The sequence below is a fragment of the Manis pentadactyla genome, chromosome 2, assembly GCF_030020395.1.
Source record: "Manis pentadactyla isolate mManPen7 chromosome 2, mManPen7.hap1, whole genome shotgun sequence".
In the NCBI taxonomy this organism is placed as follows: Eukaryota; Metazoa; Chordata; class Mammalia; order Pholidota; family Manidae; genus Manis; species Manis pentadactyla.
In genome coordinates, this window is record NC_080020.1 from 113,170,630 (window position 1) to 113,197,835 (window position 27,206).

Here is a 27,206-nt window from a genome sequence, read left to right on the forward strand (position 1 = left end):
CAATACGAGGGGACAGAATTCCAAGATGTCCCTGGCTGTGCCTGAAGAGTCTGGAAAAATCCCCAGTCGTGTTTTATGATACTCACTGAGAATTATTGTCTCAGCTTTAGAGATTCAGTCCTCCAAGTAAAGATCTGGACTTCCAGGGTCAGGAAGTCCTCTAGCACGTCGTTCTGAATAAATTACCTCTTTGCTATCCAGGAGTGATTGGGCAATTTCCCTTGGGAATTTCCTTCTAGAGACCAGAAACAAACTAGTGCCAAGGAGTAGAGCTGCTTGCAGGGAGCAGTGTCTCTTGAGCTTGGCATACTGGCAGAGAATTTAAACAGGTGCCCGGGAAATGGAGCAGGGGGAATGAGTATGAGGTAGTTAGAGCAGTTAGACAGGGCGTGGAGCACCATTAAGTTTGGGAAAGGGACCATAAAACTGAGGATTCAAGTCACTTCCAGAGGAGATGTTAACCACTTGATTTCCTAAGGTCCCTACCCTTCTGGTTCATTTTTTTCTATGAGGAGAATACAGTGATTAATGGACAGAGAGGGGTTAAAGATCGCTCACTGACCCGATTTTCCCGCTGAGGACAGAATTTCCAATGGAGCACGCATACAGGGAGGAGGAGCAGATGGGCAAGAGCGGACAAAGGGCAAAGAGAGGTGGCATGCACCTCTTCCCACCTCCTGCCTGTTCTGGCAGCCAGTGTCCGGCCTGTTCTGCAGCGCGCGTGTGTCCCCTGGGCACAGGTCCCTTGCAGGGCGCGGGGCGCTGGGAGCAGGGCGCGCAGAGCGGGACTGGGCTCAGTGCTGTATGGGAGCGAGCATGGCGGGACCGCGGGCGCTGCTGCTTCTGGGCTTCCTTGTGCCCGGGCTCCTGCTCTCACAAGCAGCCAAAATCTTGACTCTCTCTTTTGTGGGTAAGTGATTGGCCTAGAATCTCGGGGCAGACGCGTCCCGGGCACCGGTGCCAGAGCTCGGACAAGCAGCCCTTGCACAGAGCGCCTGTCCCTGCGGCTTCCCAGACCTGGCTTGTGTCCCAGGCTGGAGGAGGGAGAGGTGGAGCCTTTTGTGCAGGCATGAAGAGCTCCATGGCTGCCAAAGTGGAGAAGATAGTTCTGGAAAAGAGAAAAAAAAAAAAACCCTTTCCTGTCTCTCCTGCTCAGGATGCACTCTCTTTGGCATTGAGTTGAGGCCAGAAGTTTGAGATCAGCCCAGTTCCAAGTGCCCAGGTTCCTCCACTAGGACTCCCCAAGCTGGGCGTTCAGAGGCTTGCTCTAAATTTCTGGGGGTTACAGAGCAGAGAGTCTCATAAATTTCAAAGAGAAGGATCCCAGAAATAGCTCTGATTGATTTTCCATTAGGACCCTTCCCACTCACATGTGTAGCACTGTGCCACAATGTCCACCAGGGCACTCAGATTTAGGACATGGTGTCTCCGTAAGGCCTGGCTAACATGCACTATGTACGTTAGGATCAGGAACTCCTCAGACCTAAACACAGAGAAGCTCATCACACTGACGTGGAGAGTTACAAAGGGCATTTAATGGAGAATTGCCAGAGGCCCAGGACTTGGGGAGGCGGGCTCTGGGTGCGCAGCCTGGGGCCACCAAGCTGCACACGGAGACACTGCTTGATGAAGCTCATCCTCCTCCCCTCAACATCAACTTTCTGTTTCCTGCCTCTCCGCTCCTGATCTACCAGCCCATCATCTCAGACCCTCTGTTCTCATCATTACAGAAATGAAACTGTGCATTGTTCTTAGGTGGAAGCCATTATCTGCTGATGAACCAGGTGTCTGAGATCCTTCAAGCTCATGGCCATAATGTCACCATGCTTCTCCAGAGAGGAAACTCCCTGATACCGGGTATGTTTTACCACTGCTTGATGATATCTTCTAGTGCAGGCAAAGTACATCACCTTTCACACAGCAGGGCCCAGCAAAATGTTTTTTAGATAAAATTGGATTGAAAGATAGAAAAGAATGTGTGTGTCTCTGTGTGTGTTTCTGTGAGGCGATGGGACCTTGGCTCTGTCGACTGTATTCCCCACCATGGTCCCGTGTCTCCTGCTCTTAGCTGGGCCTCTGCTCAGACCCAAGGAACCCTCCTTACATTATTATTTGCTATTTTGGCAGCTACTGCTTTATACCATAGCTTCAAAATGTGTGGAACAGGAGTGTTCATCCTGTTATGCAAGATTTCTTATCGGTAAGGATCACTTTTCTTTTTCAGTATCATAGATTACATTCTCCTCTTTATGTTACCTACAATTTAAGGAAGCTTTTTGAGAGATTCCCTTATTTATGCAGGTAAGATTCAGCATCTATCAAGATGAACTTGTTTTCTTGAAAAGTCAGTAGTTGCCGACAAGTTTATACATACTGTTATTAGATGTTCTTAGTTGAGTCCTTGAATCCAAATAGTTTTAGGTAATGTTTAAGTTAAATTTATTTAGCAAGTAAATCTTATCAACTCCTCCCTTGACAGGCAAGGAAACAGCAGCACAGAGAACATAAATGATTTGTGCAAAGTCACAGAATAGATTAATAAGAGCATTGTGTGGATTTAGGACTTTAAGCTCTGGATTTCTCAGTGTGAAGTATTGCTCAAGCTTTGATTTAAAACAGAAATCAATATTAAGCAGCATCTTTGAAAAACAAAATCTGAGAAATCATGAAACTTTGAAGATCACTTCAGACTCTGTTACTGTGCAGATTATTTTAAGAACTTTCTTCTACCAAAATTTGTTTTATATTTTTAATTGTGGTAAAATATACACAACATAAAATTGGCCACTTGATCCTTTTCTGTGCATAGTTATTGACTTTAAGTACATTCACATTGTTCTGTAACCATCAGCACCATCCATCTCCAGAATGTTTTCCTCATCACAATCTGGAGCTCTATCAGTGTGACTATTACCATCCACTCCTAGCCCCAGTAAGCAGTATTCCTCTTTATTTCTCTAATAATTTGACTCTTCCAGATATTTCATGTGAGTGGAATCATGCAATGTTTGTCCTTTTATGACTAGCTTATTTCACGTAACATGATGTCTTAAAGGCTCACCACGTTATAGCATGGATCAGTATTTCCTTCCTTTTTAGGGCTGAATATTATTCCATTGTATGTATGTACCACACGCTTATGCATTCATCCATTCATCATCCAAACATCAGCATGGATTGTTTCTACCTTTTGGATATTGTGAATAATGCTGCTGTGAACACTGGTGTACAAATATCAATCTAAGTCCCTACTTAAAACCATTTAAATCACCTTCTACATTAGATTCTGTATTCTCTACTGACAATCATATATACATATCCTTTTGCATTTGCATTAACTGCAGATTGATTAAATATCTATAAAGTATTGATTTTTAAATGATTGTATTAATTTTAGAAAATGTCACTAAATATAATTAATATTTAAATTATATTAAGTTAAAGTAAAATTTTAGATTAAAAAAATCTTGGTAATACCCTGAACTTTGAGAAACTACTTAAGGCTACAGACCTTCTATAAGCATTTGTACTTTAACAAATATAGCATAAATACAGCAAACCTTTTAATCAATTGAGGAATTCATGAATCCTTTCAGTTTTATACTTGGGTTACAGGTTTTAAAGTATAGAATTTCTTTCAATATTTCACACTATGAGACTTTACGAGGCTTTAAAAGAGCATATTCATTCACTTAAAGAGTAGATTTTAGCTAGCTATTTACAAATAAAGAAAACACATGACCCATGGCTAGTTATTCTTGACCTGATGCCAATTTCAGTATACTGTAACATTTGAACCACTAATTAACACCTGGTTTGGACACACTTCCCCACTTTATTTATTTATTTACAATTTGTGGTAAATAAATGTAATTTATTATTTTATATCATTGAAAATTAATTTATTTAATTTATTTAATGAATAAATGCCATCAGAGGCACTGAAGAAGCAAAGATCTCTAATCTTTACAAGTATACTTGTACCAACCAATATCTGGAATCACAATGAAGTTACAGGTAGGATCTGAAAGAATACTGAGAAGTGTGATAAAAAAATTTTAAAACCCCAGATGGCCTTGTACAGACTGTTATAAAAATACAGATGTTGAGAGCTTGACACATGAGGACTAAGAAAGAAGTAATCTATATTGCCTTAGACTATATGTAAATCATCCTAAACAGACTTTTACTGGAACTATAGCTGATAAAATCTTCATGCTGGTTATAGTAAAATATGGCAGGAAAGAGATAAATTGAAAGGAGAACAATTAAGCATTAAAAGACAGGACTCCATGATTTTGAGAATTCTCAGCCTACCCAGAGAGCACAAGATTCTAAAGTTGGGAGATTCACTGTCAGGAAAGCAGAGAATCATTTTGTCTGGTAGAGAAAACCAGTGGTGTGGCTGGGAAAGCTATTCCTATTGCCCCTGAAGGATCAAGAGGTCAGAATATCCAGCTTCACTGGAGGCTTCTTGAAGATTAGGTGTGTCATTTATGATCCCTTCTGCCACACTAGCAGAAAAACGAAAACTGGGGGAGAAATTATCTTGTAAAGATCTGTGGATCAGCCCCTTGTCTTGTGGAGTGGACTCCCACGACATACCCAGCAGATCCGCAAGGCACTTGAGAATTTTATGCCAGAGGAAAACTGTCAATTTGGACCAAAGGGACAAAGAAAGAATGACAATAAACAAGGCCATTAATACCTCTAAAAGATAGATACAGGTTAATAAACTATTCAGCAGAAAACTCATGAAGGACAGGACAGCCCTGGGGGTATAGCAATGAGCCCAGAGTGCAGAACTTTAAACACACATGGCTGAGCTTCAGATCTTGGTTGGTTATTTCCAGTCCTTAAAATGTACTATTGTTTTTATGACATAAAAGTTCATAGGGCCAGAATCATTATTTCCTTCTGTTTTGTATGATCATAGGTGTAAGTGGTATCTTATAGCTGTCCCACCATGGTTTCTTAGGAGCAGATCTTGTTTCCTCATTTCACTGGTGCACAGGTGGACAGATATTTTACCTCTGGATGGATAATACCTAGACTCTCATCCATAATTGATTAAATTATTTGGATAATATAATTTGGGACTTTAGAACTGGTGACTTTTAGATGAGATTTAGAATGAAATTGAATTGATGGTGTGGTACTTTGTAACTTCTGTGGATATTGGGATGCGGTAAATGTCTTTTGCATGTGGGATGAAATGAGTATTTTAGGTCCAGAGAACAGGACATGGTAGGAAGATAACATCTTCCCAATGAAATCCACATCCCAATCTTTAAAGCCAGTGAATAAACTACCTTGCATAGCAAAAGGATTTTGCAGATGTGATTAATATAAAGATCTTCATATGGAAAGATTGTCCTGGATTTTGCAGGTGGACCAGTGCAATTCCAAGTGTCCTTCTAAAAGAAATTTGATAGGAGAGAATAGAAGGAAGTGTGATGTTCAAAGGAAAAACCAGTCATGTGATTTTTGGTTTAAGGAAGGCATGAGGCAAAGAATGAAGGCAGCCACTAAGTAATGGAAAGGGCAAGAAAATGACTGCCCTCCAGAGCCTACAGAAGGAATGCTGGCTTGCATGCACGCACCATGCTTTTCTACTGCGGAGACCCATGTTGGACTTCTGTCCTCCAGAGCTATGAGATAGCAAATGTGTTGGTTTAAGCCACTAAGTTTCTAGTAGTTTGTTACAGCAGCAGGAGGACACTGATACCACCATCATATGTCGTCAACAGAACTCCAGGAGGCTTAAGAGATGTTGCCCAAGTGTGTATGAAGGCAAGTTTGGGGGACACTAATCACAGTGCCTACTGTACTGCAATTTGGATACATTGTAGAGTTTTTTTTTGCTGGGTACCTTATTCAAAGTGGGCTGATTTCCAGGGAATAAAGCATAAATGAACCTAAGGGAAAGATATAAATGAAATATATGTTGCCTGCATATTGCAAAATGGCCTGAAAGATGATGGGCCTGTTGAGATGTTCTGTTGTCATGATTTAATAGTTGTTTCTTGACAGTGCCATGGATAGGGAGGCCTTAGACTGAGCAAATAATTCTCAGGAATTTAACTGAGGTCCTGAGATTCAAGCTTTGTGTAGAAAAATGGAACTTCCATGTGTGAGGTCCTTTATTTGTGTTTCTGTGCCCTGAATGTGTGTGTCAAGTGAATGTCCTTTGAGGAGGGTGTCCTCAAGGGAATGTCTTACCTGTGCTCCTGGTGAAAGTTGGATGTGATTAAGATGTTGCTGAAAAAGACTGTGGCCAGTGGTAGGGCTGTTGAAGTACCTCTTGGGCAACTGATGAGAGGCCTATTGTGTCACTTCCTTGATCTTTGCCATTTTAATTATTATGTGTCTTGGTGTTGCCCTCCTTGGATCCCTTGTCATGGGAGTTCTGTGTACCTCTGTGGTCTGAGAGGCCATTTCTTCCCCTAGGTTGGGGAAGTTTTCGGCAATTATTTCTTCAAAGACATTTTCTATCCCCTTTCTCTCTCTACTTCTTCTGGAATACCTATGATTCTTATATTGTTCCTTTTCATTTGGTCACTCAGCTCTCTTAAAATTCTTTCATTCCTGGAGATCCTTTTATCTCTCTCTGCATCAGCTTCTCTGCATTCCTGTTCTGTTTTCTAGTCCATTAATGGTCTCTTGCATCTCGTCCATTCTGTTTTGAAGTCCTTCCAGAGCTTGTTTTATTTCTGAATTCTCCTTCCTTAGTTCTTGCATATTTCTCTGCAAGTCCATCAGCATGGTTATGACTTTTGTTTTGAATTCTTTTTCAGGAAGACTGGCTAAATCTATCTCCCCAGATTCCTTCTCAGGGGAAGATGTAGCAGATGCCGAAGCTGTCTGGGTTAGTCTTGTCTGGATCATATTTTTTTGCCTTTTCATGTTGACAGGTGCTATTGACTGTCAGCTGGGAGGGCCAAAATTTTCACTTGCTACTGGCCTTTCTTTACTGGGACAACTGCGACCCCTAGTGTTTTGTGTTGGGTAATTGCGTGTAGAGTGGGTCTTTGTGTCTTGCCTGGCCAGAAGGGAGAAATTTCCCTTTCTGTGGGCGGAATTTGTCTCAGGCTGCTTCTCTGCTTTCGCAGCGCCCGGTGGGGTAATGGATGGGGGGGCTGCTTGACTGTTTGCCTCCGTGAGGGGTCTCAGAGCTGTTGCCCAGGGGGTTAGTGCACCCGGTTTTCCCTGTAATTTCCAGCTGCTGTACTGTGACCTGGCTGTTTCCGTCAAGCTGTTAAGTCCCTGTCCCTTTAAGACTTTCAAAAAGCCCCCGCTTTTCTTTGTCACAGGGGCATCAGCTTCGGCACCCGCTCAGAGGTCTTACTCCCTGTTCCCCCAGTATCCAGGGCCCCCTGGGCATGTACTGTGTCTGCGCTCTGGCCCGGATGGCTGGGGCTGGGTGTTCAGCAGTCCTGGGCTCCGTCTCCCTCCGGCTCTGCCTATTGTTCTCCCGCCGGGAGCTGGGGGGAGGGGCGCTCGGGTCCCGCCGGGCCGGGGCTTGTATCTTACCCCTTTCACCAGTCGCTGGGTTCTCGCTGGTGTAGCTGCAGTCTGGCCACTGTCCTGCGTCTTCTGGTCTCTCTTTTAGGGCTAGTTGTGTTTGTTGTATTTTCAAAAGTATATATGTTTTTGGGAGGAGATTCCCACTGTCCTACTCATGCCGCCATGTTGGCTCCGCCCCCCTATTGTGTCGCTTCCTAGTTGGGGCAAACTATGGTTAAGATCCTGTTGAAATAGGCTCAGAACAGAATGTATTAGCCAGATGTGTGACTGCAAAGTGTTTGCCAGGAGGTACTTGGATAGAGTCAGTAATTTCACTATGACCAGGCATGGGAGCTTTAATCTATGGGAGCATTAGTTTACCCTCAGTCCTTACACACCCTGAGGTTGGAAGTTATGACTGATGAGGGTACACATGCATGAAGAGAAAAGCAATGTCTATTTCTCAATTAATAAGGCTTTTTTGGAAGAGCAGGACAGGCTCCTAAGCAAATCTGAAAAATGTCTTTCCAGAGCAGAGAGGGGTGACAAGCTTGAGTTTTGCTGTGGGTAGGGGTTGTGATGGTTCCCTCCCCTTCGCCTGAACTGCGTGGTTTGCAACTCTCACTAGAAATGAATGAAGGAGCACGAAGACTTTTTCCCACTTTGCCAAGATGAGGGAGTGGGAGATAGTGCTTGAAACCTATCAGCAGACAGACATCAGATATGCACTCAGACATTTTGGGGGAGAAATAGTAGGGGAGAATCCATGCTGGTAAGTAGAGGTGCAGAGGACTACTCTTTAAATTTGGCCTTCTGGTTCTTTTTGCTGAACAAGGAACTATTGGGTGTATCACTTTACATAATGAAAATGAGTTTTTCTGTAACAGAAAGAGCAGAGGCTCTGGAATCAACATGGCTGCCTTTAAATGCAAACTCTACCACTTCTTATGTGGACAACTTGAGAAATTATCTTAAACTCTATAATTTGTTCCCCTGTGATATGAGACAAGTACATATACATTCAATGAAAGTTTTAAATGGAATCTTCCATAACTTTAAGTTGAAAATATTTCTGTATTATTATAAGGTTTTCAATAAATAAGTTCAGTTTAGAATTTTGGGTGACTGAGAACGTATCCAAAGACCAGACAAAAATATATCATAAGGTAAATAGTCAAGTAAATATGTATTGGATCAAATACATGTTGATATGATGCTGATGATCCTTGATGTTTTGTACATATTTAAGTTTTAACCCTTTGTTGTGTTCTTAGATTTTAAAGAGACAGAAAAATCATACCAAGTTATCTCTTGGCTTCCACCTGAAGATTTTAACAAAGGACTTAAGGAGATAATTGAATTTTTTATGGATGAAGCTTTGGGTGGCAGGTAATGTATTCTTATTGTTTGAACCAAAAAGTCACTATTTCAGTGGTACAAATGAATGGGTACAGGCATGGATGCTGGGACTAAGGATATGAGAAAGGGTTGGATGGATGGCTGGATGGAGTGAGGGAAGGAGGCCTAGGGATGAGTTGATGGCTGGAAAAATAAGAATTTCACACCAAATCATCCACTGGAGATTCTACCCTGCTCTGTACTGTCCCTCTTCTTCAGCAAGCATAAATGTATTTCTGTAGAAAGTGGACATACTTCCTTCTGGAACTTCCTCATAACTCTTCTCTCACAATTTTTGAAGATTCTGGGAAAATTCTTCTTACTAGTCCTGACCCTGTTAAAATCTGACTTTTTCCATGAAACCCCTTTATGTCACTCAAACTGGAAAACCTCAGTCCTTCTTGTGTAGGTCTAATCTCACCTAGTCATGTGACACTAATTCTATATCATCTTGTGCTTTAGTTTTGTATTTTAATTACAGACTTTGTCTATCCTCCCCCAATTTAATATTTTGGAAGGAAGGTAAAGGGAACCATGCAGTCTTGAAAGATTTTTCTGTTTATTAGGCAATTTCACCTTGGAATAATTAACCATATTTTAAGGACTTTTACAGTATTAACTGAAAGTATCCAAAATAGTTAACAACCCCTCCTTTATTCTGTGTAATCTTTAAAAATACCCAGCAGAGGATGATTTCAGCCAATCATTTCCATTGTGTGACTTGAAGTTGGTCCTAAAGATCGAGTAGATACCTGCACAGTCCTACTGAATTCTCAGATCTGTGCCTCCTCTGTCTGGGTGGGGTGTGAAGGTGCTGTGGTGTACAATCAGAGGGGTGCCCGGGTGTTGTTGATGATCTCATTTGTTCGTGCAGCTAGCTGCCAGGCCCCTGAGGTCCTGAACCTTTGCTCCTGTTACCTCTGTTACTTTCAGATGCACGGGTATCCTCATCCACATCCCCATATGTTGTACAAACAGTAAACACAGTCAAGTTTTACACAGGCAGTGATAGGAAAGCATTACAAGAGGATAATGCCCTGGAAGAGCCCCACAGGCAAACTCTTATTTACGTGTCCATAGGCTTTGCCACTGGGTTCTCTGGTCCCTCAGACTATTTTGAAGTGTACAGGCTTACCATATGTTTCAAAAGCAGGCTTCTTTTTCCCTTCATTGTTTATCATGTGGGCATAGAAAAGTGGAATTCCCATTTTAGGTTGCTTTTTGAGTGCTAATATGATGAAAGAATCCCTTAGGTGAGGGGATCAGTCACAATGATTTTAAAATATGGCCTATATCCGCAAGATTTTTGGGACTGTGTCATCAATGACTTCTACAGTTTGGCTGAATAAACAAGAAAATCTCTCATAACAAGTCAGCATATAAATCCATGATAACAAGAACATCACAGAAGTTATCAAAGTGAAAGAAGTCTGTAAGGTCTGCGATGGTCAGAGATGGCTCCCAGAGCAGAAGACCCAACAGTGACAATTCATTTTCAGGGAATGTAATTTAACTGTGCCCATAAATTTTGAAAATTTAGTATTCAGTGATGTATTTGAGCTGGACTAGAGGATGATGGGGAATCAGATCAGAGAGGAAAGAGGAAGGAGGAAGAGGGCACTTTAAAGAGCAGAGCATCAGTGCAGAGTGGCTGAATGAATGTATTTATAGACAAAGAGGGTATTTCTGATCTAATAGGTGAGTTGCTGCTAGGTGTATTCTGTTTACTTGGGATAAATTTGTGTAGCTCAAGATTTAGAAAAATGTACTGTACTGTGAAATTAACACATCCAACGAGTATCAATCATTTATTTTCTTTCTTATAGATTTCTATTTGAACACTTATTAAAACTTATGGAACAATTGGGGCTTCAGTGCAGTCATTTCCTAAGGAGAACGGATATCATGGATGTCTTAAAGAATGAGAACTTCGACCTGGTGATAGTTGAAAACTTTGAGTACTGTCCTTACTTGGTTGCTGAGAAACTTGGAAAGCCATTTGTGTCCATTCTCCCCTCTTCTTTTGGCTTTGAGAAGTTTGGATTACCGAGCCCCCTGTCTTATGTGCCAGTATTCTTCTCCATGCTAACCGATCACATGGGCTTCTGGGGTCGAGTAAAGAATTTTCTGATGTTCTTAGATTTCTCCAAGAAAAAATGGCAAATGTACTCTACTTTTGACAACACCATCAAGGAGCATTTTCCTGAAGGCTCTAGGCCAGTTTTGCCTCATCTTCTAAAGAAAGCAGAGCTGTGGTTTGTTAACTCTGACTTTGCCTTTGAATTTGCTCGGCCCCTGCTTCCCAACACTGTGTATGTAGGAGGCTTAATGTCCAAACCTGTTAAACCAGTACCACCAGTAAGTACACCTTAGTATGCAATGTGCATGTCATGTAGAGCCCTTCAGTGCAGAGTTGGTGGCCTGCCTATGGGTCCTGGGAGTGAAGCAGGGGGAGGCAAGTGAGGTGCCTAGGACACCCTCTTGAAGGAAGGGCTCACTTTCAGGGTCATACAGGTATGTTGATAGGACTTGCACAACCCTGGGGTTGAACACCTCCTTAAATGTAGCACCCAGGGTCCTCTCCTGCCTCATACTTGTCTTGGCCCTGGTGGGATAGTCCTTTTTTTTTTTAAATTTTATTTTGGTATCATTAATCTACAGTTTCATGAAGGACATTATGTTTACTAGGCTCCCCCCTTCACCAAGTTCCCCCCACATCCCCATTCACAGTCACTGTCCATCAACATAGTAAGATGCTGTAAAATCACTACTTGTCTTCTCTGTGTTACACAGTCCTCCCAGTGCCCCCCCCACTACACATGCTAATTGTAATGCCCCCTTTCTTTTTTTCCTGCCCTTATTCATTCCTCCCTTCCCACCCGTCCTCCCCAGTCCCTTTCCCTTTGGTGACTATTAGTCCATTCTTGGGTTCTGTGCTTCTGCTGCTGTTTTGTTCCTTCAGTTTTCTTTTGTTCTTATACTCCACATATGAGTGAAATCATTTGGTACTTGTCTTTCTCCGCCTGGCTTATTTCACTGAGCATAATACCCTCTAGCTCCATCCATGTTGTTGTGAATGGTAGGATTTGTTTTCTTCTTATGGCTGAGTAATATTCCATTGTGTATATGTAGCACATCTTCTTTATCCATTCATCTACTGATGGACATTTAGGTTGTGTCCATATCTTGGCTATTGTAAATAGTGCAGCGATAAACATATGGGTGCATCTGTCTTTTTCAAACGGGAGTGCTGCATTCTTGGGGTAAATTCCTAGAAGTGGAATTCCTGGGTCAAATGGTATTTCTATTTTGAGCCTTTTGAGGAACCTCTGTACTGCTTTCCACAATGATTGAACTAATTTACATTCCCACCAGCAGTGTAGGAGGGTCTCCACAATCTCGCCAACATTTTTTGTTGTTTGTCTTTTGGATGGTAGCCATCCTTACTGGTGTGAGATGATATCTCATTGTGGATTTAATTTGCATTTCTCAGATAACAAGCGATGTGGAGCATCTTTTCATGTGTCTGTTGGCCATCTGAATTTCTTCTTTAGAGAACTGTCTATTCATCTCCTCTGCCCATTTTTTAATTGGGTTATTTGCTTTTTGTTTGTTGAGGTGTGTGAGCTCTTTATATGTTTTGGATGTCAACCCTTTATTGGATCTGTCATTTACAAATATATTCTCCCATACTGTTGGATACCTTTTTGTTCTATTGATGATGTTCTTTGCTGTACAGAAGCTTTTCAGCTTGATATAGTCCCATTTGTTCATTTTTGCATTTGTTTCCCTTGCCCAGGGAGATATGTTCAAGAAGAGGTCACTCATGTTTATGTCTAAGAGATTTTTGCCTATGTTTTTTCTAAGAGTTTTATGTTTTATGACTTACATTCAAGTCTTTGATCCATTTCAAATTTACTTTTGTGTATGGGGTTAGACAGTGATCCAGTTACATGTAGCCGTCCAGTTTTGCCAGCACCATCTGTTGAAGAGACTGTCATTTCCCCATTGTATGTCCATGGCCCCTTTATCGAATATTAGTTGACCATATATGTTTGGGTTAATGTTTGGAGTCTCTATTCTGTTCCATTGGTCTGTGGCTCTGTTCCTGTGCCAGTACCAAATTGTCTTGATTACAGTGGCTTTGTAGTAGAGCTTGAAGTTGGGGAGTGAGATTCCTCCCACTTTATTCTTTCTTCTCAAGATTGCTTTAGCTATTCGGGGTCTTTGGTGTTTCCATATGAATTTTTGAATTATTTGTTCCAGTTCATTGAAGAATGCTGTTGGTAGTTTGATAGGGATTGCATTGAATCTGTATATTGCTTTGGGCAGGATGGCCATTTTGACGATATTAATTCTTCCTAGCCAGGAGCATGGGATGAGTTTTCATCTTTTAGTGTCCTCTTTAATTTCTCTTATGAGTGTCTTATAGTTTTCAGTGTATAGGTCTTTCACTTCCTTGGTTAGGTTTATTCCTAGGTATTTTATTCTTTTTGATGCTATTGTGAATGGAATTGTCTTCCTGATTTCTCTTTCTATTAGTTTATTGTTAGTGTATAGGAAAGCCACAGATTTCTGTGTGTTAATTTTGTATCCTGCAACTTTGCTGTATTCCGATATTAGCTCTAGTAGTTTTGGAGTGGAGTCTTTAGGGTATTTTATGTACCATATCATGTCATCTGCAAATAGTGACAGTTTAACTTCTTCTTTACCAATCTGGATTCCTTGTATTTCTTTGTTTTGTCTGATTGCTGTGGCTAGGACCTCCAGTACTATGTTGAATAACAGTGGGGATAGTGGGCATCCCTGTCTTGTTCCCGATTGCAGAGGAAAAGCTTTCAGCTTCTCGTTGTTCATTATGATGTTGGCTGTGGGTTTATCATATATGGCCTTCATTATGTTGACGTACTTGCCATCTATACCCATTTTTTGTTGAGAGTTTTTATCATGAATGGATGTTGAATTTTATCGAATGCTTTTTCAGCATCTATGGATATGATCATGTGGTTTTTGTCTTTCTTTTTGTTGATGTGGTAGTTGATGTTGATGGACTTTTGAATGTTGTACCATCCTTGCATCCCTGGGATGAATCCCACTTGGTCATTGTGTACGATCCTTTTGATGTATTTTTGAATTCAGTTTGCTAATATTTTGTTGAGTATTTTTGCATCTATGTTCATCAGGGATATTGGTCTGTAGTTTTCTTTTATGGTGGGGTCTTTGCATGGTTTTGGTATTAGGGTGATGTTGGCTTCATAGAATGAGTTTGGGAGTATCCCCTCCTCCACTATTTTTTGGAAAACTTTAAGGAGAATGGGTATTATGTCTTCTCTGTATGTCTGATAACATTCTGAGGTAAATCCATCTGGCCTGGGGGTTTTGTTCTTTTTTAGTTTTTTGATTACTGCTTCAATTTCGTTGCTGGTAATTGGTCTGTTTAGATTTTCTGTTTCTTTCTGGGTCAGTCTTGGAAGGTTGTATTTTTCTAGGAAGTTGTCCATTTCTCCTAGGTTTCCCAGCTTGTTAGCATATAGGTTTTCATAGTACTCTCTAATAATTCTTTGTATTTCTGTGGGGTCTGTCGTGATTTTTCCTTTCTTCTTTTCTGATACTGTTGATTTGTGTTGACTCTCTTTTCCTCTTAATAAGTCTGGCTAGAGGCTTATCTATTTTGTTTATTTTCTCGAGGAACCAGCTCTTGGTTTCATTGATTTTTGCTATTGTTTTATTCTTCTCAATTTTATTTATTTCTTCTCTGATCTTTATTATGTCCCTCCTTCTGCTGACCTTAGGCGTCATTTGTTCTTCTTTTTCCAATTTCGATAATTGTGACATTAGACCTTTCATTTGGGATTGTTCTTCCTTCCTTAAATATGCTTGGATTGCTCTATACTTTCCTCTTAAGAATGCTTTTGCTGTGTCCCACAGAAGTTGGGGCTTAGTGTTGTTGTTGTCGTTTGTTTCTAATATTGCTGGATCTCCATTTTGATTTGGTCATTGATCCATTGATTATTTAGGAGCGTGTTGTTAAGCGTCCATTTGTTTGTGAGCCTTTTTGTTTTCTTTGTACAATTTATTTCTAGTTTTATGCCTTTGTGGTCTGAAAAGTTGGTTGGTAGGATTTCAATCTTTTGGAATTTACTGAGGCTCTGTTTGTGGCCTAGTATGTGGTCTATTCTGGAGAATGTTCCATGTGCACTTGAGAAGAATGTGTATCCTGTTGCTTTTGGATGTAGAGTTCTGTAGATGTCTATTAGGTCCATCTGTTCTAGTGTGTTGTTCAGTGCCTCTGTGTCCTTACTTATTTTCTGTCTGGTGGAACTGTCCTTTGGAATGAGTGGTGTGTTGAAGTCTCCCAGAATGAATGCATTGCATTCTATTTCCTCCTTTAGTTCTGTTAATATTTGTTTCAGGTATGTTGGTGCTCCTGTATTGGGTGCATATATATTTAAAATGGTTATATCCTCTTGATGGATTGAGCCCTTTATCATTATGGAATGTCCTTTTTTGTCTTTTGTTACTTTCTTTTTTTTGAAGTTTGTTTTGTCTGATACCAGAATTGCAACACCTGCTTTCTTCTCTTTGTTGTTTGCATGAAATATCTTTTTCCATCCCTTGACTTTAAGTCTGTGCATGTCTTTGGGTTTGAGGTGATTCTCTTGTAAGCAGCATATGGATGGCTCTTGCTTTTTTATCCATTCTATTACTCTGTGTCTTTTGATTGGTGCATTCAGTCCATTTACATTTAGGGTGATTATTGAAAGGTATGAACTTATTGCCATTGCAGGCTTTAACTTTGTGGTTACCAAAGATTCAGGGCTAGCTTCTTTACTATCTTACTATCTAACTTAACTTGCTTGTTGAGCTATTATAAACACGGTCTGATGATTCTTTATTTCTCTCCCTTCTTTTTCCTCCTCCTCCCTTCCTCATATGTTAGGTGTTTTGTTCTGTGCTCTTTGTAGGGGTGCTCCCATCTAGAGCATTCCCTGTAGGATGCCCTTTAGAGGTGGTTTGTGGGAGACAAATTCCCTCAACTTTTTCCTGTCTGGGAATTGTTTAATCCCTCCTTCATATTTAAATGATAATCGTGCTGGATACAGTATCCTTGGTTCGAGGCCCTTCTGTTTCATTGCATTAAGTATATCATGCCATTCTCTTCTGGCCTGTAGGGTTTCTGTTGAGAAGTCTGATGATAGCCTGATGGGTTTTTCTTTGTAGGTAGCCTTTTTTATCTCTCTGGCTGCCTTTAATACTCTGTCCTTGTCTTTGATCTTTGCCATTTTAATTATTATGTGTCTTGGTGTTGCCCTCCTTGGATCCCTTGTCGTGGGAGTTCTGTGTACCTCTGTGGTCTGAGAGGCCATTTCTTCGCCTAGTTTGGGGAAGTTTTTGGCAATTACTTCTTCAAAGACACTTTCTATCCCTTTTTCTCTCTCTTCTTCTTCTGGTATCCCTATAATGCGTATATTGTTCCTTTTCAATTGGTCACTCAGCTCTCTTAAAATTCTTTCATTCCTGGAGATCCTTTTACCTCTCTCTGCATAAGCTTCTCTGCATTTCTGTTCTGTGTTTTCTAGTCCATTAATGGTCTCTTGCATCTCGTCCATTCTGTTTTGAAGTCCTTCCAGAGCTTCTTTTATTTCTGTATTCTCCTTCCTTAGTTCTTGCATATTTCTCTGCAAGTCCATCAGCATGGTTATGACTTTTGTTTTGAATTCTTTTCAGGAAGACTGGCTAAATCTATCTCCCCAGTTTCCTTCTCAGGGGAAGATGTAGCAGATGCCGAAGCTGTCTGGGTTAGTCTTGTCTGGATCATATTTTTTTGCCTTTTCATGTTGACAGGTGCTATTTACTGTCAGCTGGGAGGGCCAAACTTTTCACTTGCTACTGGCCTTTCTTTACTGGGACAACTTTGACCCCTAGTGTTTTGTGTTGGGTAATTGCGTGTAGAGTGGGTCTTTGTGTCTTGGCCGGCTGATGTGGATGGATCTCCCTTTCTGTGGGCAGGGTTTGCTTTAGGCTGTTTGTCTGCTTTTGCAGCGCCCGGAGGGGTAATGGACGGGGGCTGTTTGGTTGTTGATCTCCATGAGGGTTCTCAGAGCTGTTGCCGAGGGGGTTAGTGCACCCGGTTTTCCCTGTAATTTCCAGCCACTGGGCTGTGGCCTGTGTTGTTTCCGTCTAGCTGTTAAGTCCCTGTCCCTTTAAAACTTTCAAAAAGCACCCACTTTTCTTTGTCACAGGGCCATCAGCTTTGGAACCTACTCAGAGGTCTTGCTGCCCTGTTTCCCTAGTTTCCAGCCCTCCACGCATGCACTGTGTCTGCGCTCTGGTGCGCGTGGCGGGGGCTGGGTGGTTAGCAGTCCTGGGCTCCCTCTCCCTCCCGCCGGGAGCTGGGGGGAGGTGTGCTCGGGTCCCACCGGGCCAGGGCTTTTATCTTACCTCTCTCACCAGGTGCTGGGCTCTCGCATGTGTGGATGTAGTCAGGCTGTTGCCCTGTGTCTTCTGGTTTCTCTTTTAGGATTAGTTGTATTTGTTGTATTTTCAAAAATATGTTTTTGGGAGGAGATTACCACTGTCCTACTCACGCCGCCATGTTGGCTCCGCTTGTGGCTTGTATCTTACACCTTTCACCAGGCACTGGGTTCTCGCAGGTGTGGATGTAGTCTGGCTATTGTCCTGTGTCTTCTGGTCTCTCTTTTAGGATTAGTTGTATTTTCAAAAATATATATGTTCTTGGGAGGAGATTCCCACTGTCCTACTCATGCTGCCATCTTGGCTCTGCCTCTGGGATAGTCCTCTTAATAAGCTGATATTTTCATACGATCATATTACAGTAGGTATGTAATAAGCATCTGTCACATGCAAGGATTGTCACATGCAAGGAAAAGTTATAGTGAAACACACAGCACCGTGAGATGAGGGTGGCCAAGGCAGGACTTCATTGGACTGACAGTAAGAACCACAGGCACTGTCTCCAGGCCAGCCCAGTTCCTAAATCTACCAAGTCCCTGGTTTGGTGGATCTGGTGTCAGGCCTGGACATTGAAATTGTGAAAGCTACCCTGGTGGTTAGAATGGCCAGCCCAGACTCAGCCCCACTGTTCTAAATGTTTTCAAAACAGAGGGGAACTAAGGTGAGTTTTCTGACTGTTATCTGTCTGCAGAGGGTTGTAATTATATGGAACTTATCTAAATAATACCTTGCCAGTGGGCAGGGAAGTGTGTTGAACTTTGTTTTCTAAAGGAGGGACAAAGGCTCCAGTGGTAAAGGTCACATTCCCACCAGCATTCATTTCAGAGCCAGGGAGACTGCCTGTCTGATCTGGCCTTCCAGGCACTGAAGTTTCACCCTCCTCCTACTGACCTTTCATGGAGAAAGCATGGAGAGCTGGGGGATGATCCATGGGCTAGATGGGCCCAAGGGGGTGGAAGGACTTTTTAAGGATAGAGCTTGGAGGGAAGGTGTTCCAGTTGGGGAGAAAAGTTGACTCCAGGTGTGAAGGTAAAAATTAAACTAGGAATAATTCTTGGTTTCCTGGGTGACTCTGGCTAGACAAGAGCAGAAGATTCAATTGCACTGGTATCGCCAGGCCAGATTGCAAAATGCCTTCCCTTATAGGAGAGCAAGTCAGGCATTGGCCATGGGACAGGGGAGCGAATTGTTGGTGAGGTTGCAGAGGCTTTTTTGAAAAAATTTTCTCCTCTGTATTTTCCATTTTTTATGTATGGTCTTTCTTGCATTTATAATCATAAAGGGATGACAAGGCTGCTGTGGAAGTGGACTTTAGAGACGGTGAATCAGGCAATGTCATGCTAGATGGACTCAACTCAATAGTGAGGGTCTAGGAGGAGGCAGAGGGCCTTGGAAGTCCAGAGAGAGTCAGGGTCTGGAGAAACACTTAAGGAACAATTGACAGAACTGTGTTAAAGGTAAGATTTCAACGTTCAGTCAGGGCATTCTGCTGTGCTGCCTAGGGGCATAAAAGCCAATCTGCACAGAACAGGGGTTCACATGGGCATTGGCACTTTAAATTTCTTCCCTTGTGGGTATAACCTTCAGTCATGTGCATGAACCACTGATGTAGAAAGTGAACCATAAAGATCAGTTACTGAGAATATCATGGAATATTGGGGCAAAACATGCTACATATCACACTGTGTGTATGTGGCCAGTTGCCTGTCCTCTTCGGTCCCTGAACCCCCTTCTTCTTATGCCAGACACCTTCTCCCAGCTTTTCCACTCCAGCCTCAGACATCCCACCTCCCTCTGGTGGATCCTGACTTCACTGCTTTTCTTCCTTATACTACCACCTCTAGAGGTCTTGGAGAATCCCACGTGACCATGCCTCCATGGACCTAATATGAGTAGAGGGTCTAGATGGCCCTGACACCATCGTAAGGGTTCCAAAGAAGAAAGATGTTCCCACCAACACAATGGGTGTGAGAAGGTGCAGAAGAAACTGAGCTATGAGCTGTGAGTCCCAGAGGCGATGAGAGTGGTTTCAGGACAGTGAGCTCCAGAATGGCAGGGGGGTTGTTCAGTTAATAACTGGCTTCCATTGCATGGCTGTGTAGGCTTTTATGAACCACTTTGTTCCTCTCCTTTCCTTACTTCCCTCTCTCCAGGAATTTGAGGATTTCATTGCCAAGTTTGGTGACTCTGGCTTTGTCCTGGTGGCCCTGGGCTCCATGGTGAGCGTCTTTCAGTCCCAAGAAGTCCTCAAGGAGATGAACGATGCCTTTGCCCAACTCTCTCAAGGGGTGATATGGAAGTGTAACCCATCTTTTTGGCCCAAAGACATCCTATTGGCAGCAAATGTGAAGATTGTTGACTGGCTTCCCCAGAATGACATCCTTGGTAAGGGCTGCTCAGATCTGCTTCTTTCTTCTTTGTGTGTTTAGCGCCCATCAAGGCTGTGGCCTTAAGTGGGCAATCCTGTCAGGATGAGTAAAGGTCTGATAGCTAAAGGCAAGTCTCCAGAGGGCAGGAATGGAGCCGCCAGCTGGAGATCTTGGGGAATCAGTCTCTACCTCCATAGAGAACAGATGACAAAATAGCCTTCGCCCTCCATTCTTTTCTATTTTAGGTCAATGTCAGCAGCCATTGACCAACTGCCTTTGGTATAGTAAAGGTCACTTAACCACAATCAAAAACATTCTGTGGATGCTGAGAAAACTTAGCAGGGAGTATTCACACTGTGTGTAGTGTCTTCATGAGCATCCTCTTCCCTTCTGCCCTTACACATACATACACACACATCCTCCTTTGCTTCAGGTGTGAATAACTCATACTTTAAGAACACTGATGGTAACGGTGTCTTTAAAAGTGATGAAACCCCTGAGGCCAAGCTGAGCCATCTCATAGCCAGTTGTTTACTCCATTGCATCTTTGCTAACAGGGACTTCCCTCAGCCCCCAGCAGGTTTTCCCTGTGCCCAGTGCTTCTTCTTAGAGACCCCTCATTGCCGTAGCCACTGACTGGTTCAGAGGTTCATAACCTATGCTATGAACCAAAAACATCTGGGGAATATAAGGAACAGACTCCTGGTTCCACTTCTATAAATGTATTTCTTTAATTCTGAGGCAGGACACATGATTCTCATTTCAAAAAAGAGACAGGGTGTTTCAGATGCACATCCCAGTTGAGCAGCACAGTCTGAGATGAACTGTTCATAATCAGTGATCATCTTAGTTAGCTCTAAATAAGGAGGGTTTGGAAATGCTGAAACTGGAAACACTGAGGTACAGAGCTCCATCTCTGCTTTCAAGGGCCTAGTCCTTTGAAAGAAAACAGTTACTGTCAGTTTTATGAGTGCCATGTGACTTGTGATGTCAATGACTGTGTCCAGAATTCAGGAAGAGGGAGATTATATGCAGATGAGGAAAGACTGTTCATAACAACAAGAGAGAGACAGAGACAGAGACAGAGACAGAGACAGAGGGAGAGTCAGAGAGACATGTAAAGAGAAAACAGAGCTGAGGGAAGGCACAGGGGTGATAGAAGGAAGGAAGCTTGGGTGGATACATAGAGATATGTTCCTGCCTTAGCACTATTTTCTACAGAATTTCCTGGATTCTGAGTCTCTGTTTAATTCTTATCTATGGCAAGGTGTCTCAATACAAGGTAAGGCTAGGAATTCTGTATGTTGGAACCAGCTGCTGGAATATGTCCCAAGCAAAACCATCTTTATAAAAGCTCCAATGCATCTTTAACATCTTGATATTTTCTTCTACTTTTGTCACTTTCCCTTGTGTTCTGAAACTCTCCATTCTGAAATAATGTACTGTCCTTATTTGCAACAGCTCACCCTCGCATACGTCTTTTTGTCACCCATGGAGGAATAAATAGCATAATGGAGGCCATCCAACATGGCGTGCCCATGGTGGGGATTTCCCTGTTTGGAGACCAGCCTGAAAACCTGCTCCGAGTAGAAACTAAAAATTTAGGTGTCTCCATCCAGTTAAAGCAGTTGAAGTCTGAGACATTGGCTCTGAAGATGAAGCATGTCATAGAGGACAAGAGGTACGCGACTCTCTGGGCTTGAGGTCCATAGGAACCATCAGGCATGAAGGGTTCTACGTGGGTCTTCTTTGTAACACAAGCAGAAATGTTGAGGACATGCATGTGAGGCAACAGCTGACTGTTTCCTCTGAGAGCCAGACTAGACATTTTAGGTTAGATGCTGAGAACAGTTTTCTAATTATGGGTTGTGAGAGACACAAACTATCTACACAGAGTCCCTGAGATGTCATATATTTTGTGGGCACTTGTATAGTAGAGTTCCCACTGAGGCAGGAGGTTGCTCTTCTGTCCAACATGCCACACTGTGCCTACCTCAGGCTCTTTGTCTGAGCTGCTCCCAAGAACACCCTTCCCTTCTGTTCAGAGGCAGCTCCTTCATGACATTGGGGTGTCATCTTCAGTGTTGTTTCTTCAGAGGCTGATGGCTGTCCGACAGTCCTAACTAGACTCTTCTCCCACCCAGTCCAATCATAATTCATTATTTCCGTCTTAACACTCCTTGGGATCTGTAACTACCCCATTGCTTTATGTTTTAATTTTTGTCTGTCCTGCCACAATAGAGTGCATATGCTCCCCCAGACAGCAACGTGTGTCTCTTGTTTCCACTATGTTCCTGGGCCCCTCCCGGGGCTGCCACAAATTAAGTTTGAATAAATTTCTGTTACCTGAGTGGATACATGGGGTCTCTTGATCTCTCTGATAACTTCCAATCAGCACAATGTGAAAAGAAAAATACATATCTTCTTTCTCATAACTAAGAGGGACTGAGTAACTTGGAGTATCAAGGGCATAAATCTGAATCAAATATCAAGTCTTAACATGTTACCTTGCTCATAGGAGACATGTAAGCACTTCCTGTTATATGACTGGAAACAGCCAGCCAGTTTATGATTTTCAGCCCTGGAAAGCTTGGTAAGCTGGAGGTGTTAGACAACCCCAGAAATTTGTTTATATTTGGTTCGTCATGTATTGAAAATGTTCGTGTTGTGAAGAATGAATTTGTAACTTCTGTTGTATTTTCAAAGACCCAGACCTTAAATGTCAGTCATCCACATGCCCCTGTGTAGAGGCCCGTTGGGCTGTGATGGTCTGTAGACATTGTACCTCAGGGCAAGGTTTATGATTTGTGGGGCCCAATGGAAAATGGAAATGTGGAGCCCCTTTTTATAAGGCTGAAGGGTTTGAAGATTGTGACAGCAGAGCTTTATGTCAAGCACAGTCCTAAGTCAGAGGCCTTCTTCAAATATGTAGGCCACAGCCCACTATGAGAGTGCTGGCCCACATGATGCTCTCTCTGAATGACAGGAAGATGCAGGCTTCATCCAGGCCACAGTCCGCAAAGTCACATTTGTTACCTAGCATGACAGTGGCAAAGTAGGTACTCAATAATCACACAATTACATGTAATTATACAGGTAACATGTATCTCAACATATTTCACTATACATTACATATATATGTTACTTTATATCTATGCTGTCTATAATCCTCCTTGGGGTAGATATTAGACCTTTTTGTTTAGTGACATTTTTATAATCCAGCACAATCAGCACTAAGCATGGATCTTTGCATATAGGCCTCAGTTAGATCTTTGCAAAGGGGCCTGGCTGGATTGGCAAGGCCAAGATGACCAAATTTCCTTGACCCTGAGTCTTTTGTGCGTATGTTGGAAAATGTGGGTCCATGTGTCATGAAAGATCTCTAAGACATCTAAGAGCACGTGAGTGATGCCATGCCCTGTGTCACCAACAGGTACAAATCAGCAGCGGTGGCCGCCAGCATCATCAGGCGCTCCCACCCCCTGACCCCAGCCCAGCGGCTGGTGGGCTGGATCGACCACATCCTCCAGACAGGGGGTGCAGCACACCTCAAGCCCTACGCCTTGCAGCAGCCGTGGCATGAGCAGTACCTGCTAGACGTCTTCTTGTTCCTGCTGTTGGTCACCCTGGTCGCCGTGTGGCTCTGTGGGAAGCTGCTGGGCATGGTGGCCAGGTGGCTGTGTGGGGCCAGGAAGCTGAAGGAGGCCTGAGGCCATATGCGGCTCACCATGTCTCATGAACCTCCCTCCTGTTCTGGCCACCCTTGTTCTCCACATCATAGCCAGTTGCTCATTTTGCTACAAGTCCCTGCCTGCTGGCTTTGAAATTCTTTATTCAGCACTTGTGGGGTTTTTTATTTGCCAGTTAACAAGGGCTATTGTGTGACTATGCCCTTGAGTCATTTGGACCAGTGTCCCTGAGAGCTTAAGCCTGGAAGCCTGCCTTCCCTGGCGTGACCCTCTTGGAGGCCCTGAGCCTGAACATCCCAGCCTCCATGGCCAGGATCTTCTCAGCCTCTTTCCATCATCCTGCCTCCACCCCTTGTCATGGAGTGACTCCTAAGACAGGTGCTTTGCTAATACTTCTCTGTTCTGTTTGCTTCTCTGACAACTCTCCTCAAAGCTCGGGAAGCTACACGTATCCCTTTGACGAGGAAAGTAAGTTTTCACACTGTTATCTTCCCCCTCTCTCTGGCAAAGAGACTTCTGTCCCCATGCCTGGAATTCTGCCATATTGCCACTAACAGCTGTAAGGGAAACTGGGAAGGTCTCTGCATTGCAGCTGGTAAGGACTCAGAGAGCTGGGAGTGGGAGTTGGGTTATCTGACCTGTAGTGTGTGACACATGGTAAAGGGCCGTGAAGCCCTCCACAATGCTTGACCCATCAAAGCAGAATTTCTTGTTATTTCCTGTGATTTTGTCCTGGTCTATGTAACAAATCAGCAAGCAGTCTTTTACATACTAAAAAATAAAACTTTAGTTTCTTTGTTTGAGTCTCTGACTGGGCCTGAGGCAGCCCCTGGTACAGACTTGGCCTCAATGAGTTTCCTACTGTGAAGGGGACATACCGGCAGGGAGAGAGAGGTGATGATGTCTGTCACAGAGCCCCAGCCCTCAATTCCTGTGCAGGTGAGAATGGGGAGCGGGATTGTGGCTGTTGATGCCAAGACAGTACAGGGAGGCCTCTGTGCTGTCCCTCACGGGACTACTGCCTAGACCAGGGGGCACTGAGCCTTTGGTGCTATAAGAAGGTTAAAGTGCCCCTATTTCCAAGTCTGTAGAAAATGTGATTTACACATGGATTCTCCTTTCAATCAGCATGGCTCTGAGATCTTCTGTGCCAAAGACTTTGGGGTAATAACTAGAGGTTATCCACATCAAAATGTCCCCACATGGCCCCACATGGAGAATGAAGACTTTAGAATGTCTACTAGGCCCTCCACAAACCACAATGTAACTCCATGGCATTCACATGGTAAGATCAATAAGAAGAACAAATAAAACTAACACTTTCCCATATGTGGAAAACTCAACATCAAATTCAGCAGTGTTTTTCCTGAGCTCCTATTACAAAGCTTTGTGGAGAGCTAGTGAGTTCAGAAAAATAGTGCAGACGAGAGGAAAAGGGGACAGAAGGCCCTTGGATGGGCCAGAACTGTACCCAGAAAGAGAAAATCTGCATCCCATATGGAAATCCCGAGCAAGAGTCCTGGCAGAGAAAAGCTTTGACAAAGGGAAAGGGACACAAAAGCATGAGGGAACCACAGCATCCACCTTGGAAAAGGCTCCATGTCTGAGCGAGAGGAGGGTAGATGGGAAGGGGGAGCAGTCTGGATATTGGGTGATGAAGAACAGAAAGGCAGCCAGAGAAAGTGTGGGGTCTGGCAGGACAACAGGAATCCAGAAGGCTGGAAAATACAAATCCCTCTGCCCATCCCCAGACATAAAAGCTATACATTAAGGAGTCTGCAGTTGTAGATCATTCGCTATAGGACTCTGCGTGTCCTTAGATGTCTGTATCTGTCTCTCACTGGATATCTGCATCAATGGGCGATGCATGGGAGCATGAATGAAATAGTGACTCTTTCCACAATGAAAAAATTTTAATTAAAAATGTATGTAGAATATCTGTATAGACCCATATGTCTGATATGTGTCCTCCCCATCCCAAATCAGCAAATTTAGAACATTTTGCTTGTCTGACAATTTCCTTTTGGTCAAATGTGAAACAGCATATTGAAGTTACAGGAAATGACTCCATGACTGGTCCCCAAATGGATTGAAATTATGGAAACTAGGAAGCTACAAATATTGTGGAAATTGAGCTCTTAGGAAAGGAATTGACCAAATATCTCTTTTTTCTCTTTATAACCTTATCTATTCAATAGGTGTAAAGATAGTTGAACTTTATCTATTTCAATAGACTTGTTTAAACATGTCCAGCTGACTCATGTTTCAACGTGTACATCTAAAATACAAGAATACGGGACCTTTGAATAGAAAATGAGACAAATAGAGAAGGACAGGTTATGCAATATGGAGCTGTGTCTAAAGGAGCCATTGGTTTGATGGAACTTGTACTTCCCCTGAGGATTTAGCCCTCTTTCTTAGGTTCCTAGGATTATCCTAGGATGGGTGATGTCTCAGTCTGTCATGCACACAAGATCCTGTAGCCCTACCCTTTGGGCCTCACGGTTATCATGAATGTCTTAATTTGATGTTATATAAAATTCAGTCCCCAGAGAGGACCATCTTGACAAATATATTTGAATTTCAATGACTGGTTCTAATTGATGGCTCCACATCCTTCTATTCCAATAACTGTTTCTTATACTCATATTCCAATTCCCATGTTTCTGACTGCTACACGTAGTAATTTGCCAAAAAGGAGGATCCCAGAAATAGCTATGGTGTCCATTAGGACCTTTTCTACTCACATGCCCAGCACTGTGCCACGGTTTCCATCAGTGCAGTTGATTCTTTAAGACATGGTGTCTCCATAAGGCCAGCTAATGTGCAGCATATACCTTAGCGTCAGAACTCTTGAAGACATTAGCACAGAGAAGCTCATCTTACTGACAGACAGAACATGAGATGAACAAGCAAATGTTTGATGGAAGTGTTCCAGAGGTTCAGGATTTGGGACAGCGGGCTCTGGGAGTGTGGGCTGGGCCTTCCCATGAGAAGACTGACTGATGATGCTCATCTCCCTTACTGGCTGTCAATTTTTTGTTTTCCTTTGTTGTTTAAAAAAACATTTTTTAAAGGTATATACATAAAATGCATAAATATTAATATATAGCCAGATGAACTTTGTCCTTTTATGTCTGGATTATTTTACTTACAATGTCTTCAATGATCACTGATGTTGTGTCATGGATGAGAGCAAACTTCCTTTTCAAGGCTGAATAATATTCCATTGTATGTATATACCACATTATATTTATTCAATATCAGTCAATAGACATTTGGGCTGTTTCTATCTTTTCACTGCTGTAAAGAATGAGACTGTGTACCTGTCTGCAAATACCTGTTTGATTCCCTACTTAACACCGCTTTAATCACCTTTTAGGTTAGTTTTGTATTCTTCACTGAGTATCATTTAAATACATATGCATTTGCATCTGCATGGCTGGAGAACTGGTTAAATAGCTGTAATATTAATTTTAATGTAATTATTTCATTTTTAAAAATTATAATTAAGTAAAGAAAGTTTAATCAAAATTTTAATTGAAACTTAACTTTGGTAGTTCCCATGAAGTTTGAGAAATTACTGGAAACAGACTTTAACCCCTTTAACAAGGATTTAAATATATATATGGGTTTAATATATATATATATATTAAATTCTATAAACAATTCAGGGATTACATAGATCTTCAGTTTTATTCCTAGGTTCCAAGTTAAAAGTCTAGAGTTTCATTTAATATTTCCTTATCATGAGCATTTCTGGGGTTTT

General features: G+C 42.4%; 1 protein-coding gene across 1 annotated transcript; it reads left to right on the forward strand.

The window, feature by feature from the left end:
• The first annotated feature begins 596 nt into the window (after positions 1-596).
• On the forward strand, positions 597-25,376 carry LOC118935637 (UDP-glucuronosyltransferase 3A1-like). Its single transcript, XM_036932120.2, has 7 exons — positions 597-910; positions 1,756-1,857; positions 8,781-8,895; positions 10,731-11,262; positions 19,533-19,764; positions 21,210-21,429; positions 23,182-25,376. The coding sequence occupies exons 1-7, from the start codon at positions 805-807 to the stop codon at positions 23,456-23,458; spliced, it is 1,584 nt and encodes a 527-aa protein (XP_036788015.2). The 5' UTR covers positions 597-804; the 3' UTR covers positions 23,459-25,376.
• Positions 25,377-27,206: the final 1,830 nt, after the last annotated feature.